At 36.6% G+C, this 7186-nt stretch overlaps 1 protein-coding gene across 1 annotated transcript; it reads right to left on the reverse strand.

Annotated features, from left to right (window-relative positions):
• LOC104732257 (protein transport protein SEC23) lies at positions 248-6049 on the reverse strand. Its single transcript, XM_010451794.1, has 12 exons — positions 5099-6049; positions 4829-5002; positions 4568-4729; positions 3690-3832; positions 3419-3494; positions 3124-3290; positions 2908-2989; positions 2205-2282; positions 1514-1675; positions 1150-1413; positions 789-893; positions 248-662 (listed from the first exon to the last, which is right to left on the reverse strand). The coding sequence occupies exons 1-12, from the start codon at positions 5891-5893 to the stop codon at positions 516-518; spliced, it is 2355 nt and encodes a 784-aa protein (XP_010450096.1). The 5' UTR covers positions 5894-6049; the 3' UTR covers positions 248-515.

Here is a 7186-nt window from a genome sequence, read left to right on the forward strand (position 1 = left end):
AAAACCCTGCTTTTATAGTTTATGAAAATATTTTTTTACTAATTTCTTCATCAAAAAGTATTACTTTTGCAATTCACCAAATCACTCTTTCCACACATTCGAGTAATGTAATAATAAGTAGCTGAATCTGCAAAGTCAGTAAAAACACTCCATAACCAAATCTCGCAGCGTCATTTGGATTCAGAGCTCAACAAAATAAAGTTAAAAAACGCAGTAGGGCAACATACTGGATCAGAAGCAGAGAAGATGTCCAAAAGTACTAAAGTCAGTGAACCAAACCATATAAAATTGATAATACAAGATCTCATCCCAAGAAGAAAAAACAGTAAACAGTAAATCTCTGTACTCCAGACAAATCCAATGCAAATAAAAGGCTTCAACTATGCGAGTACCTTCCATGATGTATTAATGTGAGAATAACAAAGAGCTCTAAGATAGTACAAACGGGCATGCTGGTAATAAGGAAGATACGGATAATTTAAGCAGAAAAAAACAAACTGGGTAGACTACTTCCCTCAGGATTGCACGGCCAGTTTCGAAAGATGCTCAAAAAAGACTTGCAGGCTCACATCGTCAGTGAAAATTATGTCTGACCCAGCTGACATCTCGTTTGCATTGTTGTAAGTTGCTGATGGATTCAGCTTAGCCAATAAAAACCTTGCCTGCAGTGTTAAAGGGTGTAAAATTAAAGGATACGGTGATGAAAACCATAAGATCAGAACCCACACAACATACAAATCATCAAAGTCGAGCTGACAAAAGATTAAAAAACATATATCAATGCTAACCTGTGATCCATGTTGATCACACACAACTAATCTTGGGACTGGGAAACGCTCCTTCACTAACATCTGGGAATCCTCTTGAGGAACTTGCAATAACTGAGCAAAGCCCTGACACGAGACATTGGAGATTCAGGATACCACAGGATTATTGATGGTATAAAGATAACACAAAATGAGACACCATGGATAGACATTATCGACCTTGCCACAACCCAACTTATTCACTTTGCATTTAAAGGGAACCAGCTCTTACAAGTTACAAGTATTAATTTTAACGACGAACATATCATTTTTCAGCTATGCAAGTGTAAAATGAAGGTAAAAAATGCTTTTACAAATACTACTGGTTCAGAGCGTGCATTACCTCGTGATCAGCCTGATGATGATAACCCATGTTTCGCCATTGTGCTATAGTCATTCCATGGAAGACAACAACACTAAAATATGCATCTAACAGAAGAATTCTGTCGGCTGCAATGGAAGCCACATCCAGCAAAGCTGGTTGAGGTGGTGAATCAAATGCATATGACGTTAGTGATGGTTGGATCATGACAGTTGCATTTGAAATATTCTCCCGGTTTAGCAACATGCGGAAGTATGCGGTTTCATCAGGACTATTGTTAAATACCTGCAACCATTCCAACACCGCAAAAAAAGAAACATGAGTCAACTGTATATGCCAGTTACGTAAAGGCAGATAGTGATGAAATCAAAATATAGTAGTCTACCTGAACAAACTGTGACCGTCGCAGGTTAAACATGAACTGAGGGAACAATGAAAAATATGGATTCAGCGTAAACGAGGTTGGATCATCCTTTCTATATTCACCAAATTTTGAACAGAGACGAATGAGAGTCCGATCTAGCCACCGAGTAGCATCAAATCCCTCCTGAGGTAATACATGATACACAGTATACGTGAGCAACACTATCACAAAAATACAAGCAGATAAACACCATACATAGTACTGCAATAAGATAGGAGACTTCATAGCAACAATTACTTTTAGTAGTTTCACTATGAGCCTCACACAGACTACAAAATCTTTGTATAAAGAGATGAAAAAAGCATATCATACAGCCACAGTAGATCCTCAATAAAGATGTTACAAGGAAGACGTCTTCGCACGTTTTCTCAAGGAACAACTGTAAGCCACCTAAACTATTTTGTTTTAATTATAAAGTTCAGCTGTATGAGAAATAAAGTTTTACTTCCTTTGGACATATAGATGAACATTTTACCAAAGATCCTGAACCCATGATAAATGAATTTGGCCAGGAGAAAAAAATAAAATCCCATATTTTAATTGACCAAAGGCAGTATGGGCTTGGTCCCCTTACCCCAACAGCATCAAAAAAATTAAGTCATAGTCAAATTAACCCATATACTGTAAGCACCGATAAGATGATGTATGGTACCTCTGTTTCCATTTTTAAGGAAGTTAATCTTGCCATAACCACAGCAGCAGTTTCTTGATCAAAGCCTTGCACAAGTTCCTGAGAATGTATACAGTAACCATTGTAAGAATGGTTGCCATGAAGCTTTTGGCTTATTAAACGCCAAACACATCACCCTAACCACGATTATTATTGATTCCATGACAATAGTGAGATGTAACAAGCTAGTAAAATTACAAAATCATGCAAACCAACACCATAATTCAGAGATGCACATGATACAAATTTTCGATGAAACACACATAAGAGGTTTAGGAATAGGAATCATATAAAATAAAGTATTATGAATCAGAGTACTTTATACCGACGGTATCTAAAGAATCCAAGTTTATCCTAACCAACCGTTTCCAAGAAATAAGAATGTGGAGTGCAATTGAAAGACAAAAATACTATAGCTGCTCGCTTATATTCACAGTATATTCACCAAAATGAGAACCAGATGTGGTACCATGCCTAACAATACTGCTGTTAACCGCATTTGCACAGTGTGGAGGCAAATAATTAAAATTTGCTAGCAGATTTATAGGTTCTAATCCTAATATGAACAATGCTGCCTAAAAAAACAGTGCTACCATAAAAGAGCTAGTAGATTACATGTAAACCCAATATAACATTGAATATTTAGAATAAAGTGGCAAGTTTAGAAAACAAGATTATGACAAACCTCTGTGCTCACAGCAGTATCTACCCACTGTCTGGTTACAGTTGTAACCCGGAGTAAATTTTTACCTTCAGGGTTTTGGTATCTGCAATCGAGTCAATAACAGTAAACACAATAATTCTAAAGCTAAAGTAATAACTTCTTCCAGAAAGATAAAAAGATTAACAAAAAAAAAAAAAAATGAAGGAATAAAGAGACGAACAACAGTTGCCAGAATACCTTGTGACGAACTGCAAATACAACTGATTTACAAGTCCAGGAGCATTTGACCCGGTTGAAGATAGATCAAAGAATACAGTCAAGCAGGTACTCTTGTCGAGGCCACACAACTTCCAAGCATTGGTATTACCCTCTCCAATGACTGTGTCGGCAACATTGGGACCTTTCTGCAAGGCACCAAATGAAAATAAAAATCAATTAACAGCAGGCAGCTTTATTCATTCACCAAACACACACACAAAAAACAAAAAAAATAACTTGAATGAAAATGACTTCTAAGCACTCCAGGTATAACCTTTTCTAATGATGAGCAAGGCCCAATAACCCCTTGAATTTTGATGTCTTTTGAACAATTGATCTCAAGCGTGCCACTGAAAATGAAAGGTTCAGAGTTAGTTTGGACTAAATGATGCAAAATATTTATTGTATTAGCATACAAGCAGTATAATGCATAATGGTCCACAAGAAAGGATCTTAATTGCCAAAATATTCTTTTTCTTGCAACACCAACCCAACAGAAGATAATAAGCAAAGTATTGACAATAAGAAGCAGAGCAGAAACATACTTGAAGCAAAGACCAAGAGACTGCTCGCCATCTTCAAACACCCGCTTGAAGGAATCTTTAAATACAGAATGGCCAAAACTTTCAGACAGAACAACGAGACCACCGGTACTTTCAACTGCAACTTTCATTTCAGCAACCCCAACCTAACTATACCCAAAATGCAACAGCGGAGACAATGATAGTTAGGTATCTAATCATGTGATGAAAAATGATACCTAAATTGGAATGGTTTGATAGAGACAACAAGCAAATCCCAATCAACAGTTATGTTAAGAAGAAAAAAATGGTACTGAAAAAATATACTCAGTCTTTCATGAAGCAGAGGACATCAAAATGGAATGAAAAATGAGGTTTCTGATATGGTACTGGCAAACATATTATCTAGAGAATTTAATCAACCATTTCCGATTTCTACATTAAAGGGATGTTCTAAAACAATCGCATAGATTGCCATTCAAGTTTTCCAAATGTATGTAAAAGTTATATCTAAAAATGGGCTCTTTCGTGCACAATCACTAACATCAGCAAAATTAAATAGAAGAAAAAGGTTAGAAACTGGTGATCACAGGTTAGTTAAACGACTCGATTACATGTAAGAGGTTTCACAATTTGGTGTGCATCAACAAAATCAACTTCACCTAACAATTTTGTAACCAAAAAATGAGATAATGACTCATAAAACAACACTTTCCAGGGAGTTAATGAGGGATGATCGCTCTCATTTCAGCTAAAATGTAACAGCGAAACAGACAAAATAGAGAAACCAAGCGGTGCAAGAAACCAGACATTTATACCTGAAGTATAAAATCTACCAGAAGAATCAAATCAGAGTTTGGGCATCAAGCAACGTATAATCATTAGTCACGACACATTAATACCTGATCAAGTGCAGAAGCGAAAAGGTCTAACACATGACCCTGAGCGACCAGCTGCTTTGCAATACTATCATAAAACTTAACAGCTTTTTTATAATAAGGAGCAGCATCTTTATCTAGATCTTTGTGGGAGCGCACAGGATCTGACAAATCCTTTGAGACAATCTGGAGAGAAAAAAGAAAGAAAAATTGATTCAGACTAAAACAAATATGGTGCGATGAAACTTGACAGTGCCATCAACCGAGGAATCAACAAGCACTAACCGTTCCAGGGCCCTCTGTGCATGGACCTCCAACCAAAGCTACAATTCTAGCCCCAGTTCCAGGCAAGCAAGCACCAAGCAATCCTGCAGCTACACTTAATGCCACACCTGTGCATCTTTGGGGACGATGACCTGGCTGAACAGGCCACTGATCTGTTTGGAGCTCATCCAAAAGCTGCATACAAAAAACCAGCCACACCAGTGTTCAAAACCCATGTTACAATTGATGATACATGTTCGTAAATCTATTGAAACTGAGACCATTACTCACCGAGTCCAATGTGTACTCGCACTCTGAAGCCGGCAAAAGGAATCTGTTAACTCCTGAACTCTGGAATCCGTTTTGCGCTCCTCTAGGAAACCCAGAAGTGGGGGCTCTCCTCGAGGAAGAGCCAAGCCCCAACTGATCCAAAATTTGATCCTTGGTGACTTCTTTGTTGCCTTTAAAGACAAAAACTTTAGACATCTCAGAGAAGCCCAATTCATGCACATGAGCCTGAGTACCAAACGACACAAACCCCACCAAAGCATTCTCCGGAAGCAACCCGATGGCCTGCTTAAGCGCAGATTTGGCATATCCCAATTCTTCCTCAATCATACAAGTATCAAGAACAAACACAAACACAGGGGGAGGCAGAGGAGGGCCAACAGGAGCACCAGTTCTCGGATCGAACTGAACACCAACACCAGGGACAGACGACGGTACCGTGTATTCAACAGTGGTGCACTGAGGATAAAGCTCACCAGGGAGATTATCCTGAGAGATGCTATGGTAGTGAGTCGGGAAATGATTCGGATGCAAACAAAAAGGGCATTTCCAGATCTTGGCGCTGGCGCTGGCGCTGTGGCTGGCGCTGAAATCAACAGTAGCGAAGGCGTTGAGAACAGCGCTACAGCGGCAATGGAGAGGAGCATAATCGAGATTAAGGATATCGGGGTGACGACGGATCGGAGAAATCGAGGCGGCGAGTGGAATCACGCACTTGCTAGCTTCAACCTTAGTGCGAGGCCATACATTCCAAGTCATACGAACTCCATCCATACCTTCTGGATCCATGCTCGCCATTGGTGCTCTGATCTAGGTCGAAACGGATCAGATCCGGGATCGAATTGTGGTGATGAAACTGAGAATTCTCTGGGTCAGAGGGGGAGGAGAGCCGTGAGAGATTAGGAGTTTACTTTAGGGGTAAGTCGCGGCTAATCACTGGGAGGTCATAACGCGAGTCTCTCTCTATTTGATTGGATGGATGATGATGACGGATCTCGTGTTTAATTGGGTTCGGGTTTGGGTCAAGTTTTCGCATTTAATTTTTTTCTCCACCTTTAGGATTTAAGGAAAGGAGATTTGCTAGAATAATCTATATAAAAAAAATAGAAATAGTCAAAATATTAACCAAAAATATATTAAAAAAAAATCTTTTACTTTTGGAATAATATCCCCTATATATTAATAGAGAAACATTTTGTTAATAATGTTGATGTGTCGTTGCCAGAGCGGTTTGGAAATTTAATTGTAATTAAGCATTTCAAAATAAACATATTTACAAAAATAAGTCTTTTGATTATTAAATGTGTCTTTAAAACATACTGCCTCTGTTTCACAAAAAGTGTCATTTTGACACAGATTTTTTGTTATAAAATAGTGTCATTTTATATTTTCAGTGCAGTTTTTAATATTAATTCTCATTTTTATCCCTACTATTTCAGCTTATTAATTAGAAAGATAAATTATTTTAGTGTATTTATAAAGGATAAAATAGAAATTCATATATTTTTCTTAATAGTGTGCATTGTGTCAAAATGACACTCTTTATGAAACAGAGGGAGTATAATGAAATCTTTATTTCATTATTATTTACATAAATATGTCAGTAGAATATATAAGGTAATGTTTCTTTCTATTAGTTTTTTCAAATGAAAGACTTCATCAACTATATAAAAAAATATATAGTTAATAATTTAATTATTATTTTCATAACATATTTAATTATTTAAAGTAAATTACATTTCAGAAACTATTAAAAAAATGTTCATCTATTTAACTTTTTGAAATACAAAACTTATTTTCTGATTTTAAAAAATTTGATGACTATTCAAGTACTCCCACTGTTTCACAATAAGTGTTATTTTGACACATTTCACGCAAATTAAGAAAATATTAAAATATACATATATGCCCTTATTTAATAAATATTTAATGGTTGAATTTAGTCATAAATTAAGGGTAAAACTAGAAAATCTAATGAAAAATATGCATTGAAAATATAATATAGGGGATTGGAAATGTAAAATGACATTCTTTGTAAAACAAAAATTAAATTCTAAAATGACACTCTTTATGAAACAAAGAAAATATTTA

This window comes from Camelina sativa, chromosome 12, assembly GCF_000633955.1.
Source record: "Camelina sativa cultivar DH55 chromosome 12, Cs, whole genome shotgun sequence".
NCBI lineage: Eukaryota > Viridiplantae > Streptophyta > Magnoliopsida > Brassicales > Brassicaceae > Camelina > Camelina sativa.

Bases quoted from the DNA above. Each gene is read 5' to 3' on its own strand.
- LOC104732257 (XM_010451794.1), bottom strand. From the start codon at position 5,893: ATGGCGAGCATGGATCCAGAAGGTATGGATGGAGTTCGTATGACTTGG. The intron at 5,003-5,098 runs GTGAGTAATGGT...TTTTGTATGCAG, and splicing joins GCGAGTACACATTGGACTCG to CTTTTGGATGAGCTCCAAAC. The intron at 663-788 runs GTTAGCATTGAT...TTAACACTGCAG, and splicing joins GTGATCAACATGGATCACAG to GCAAGGTTTTTATTGGCTAA.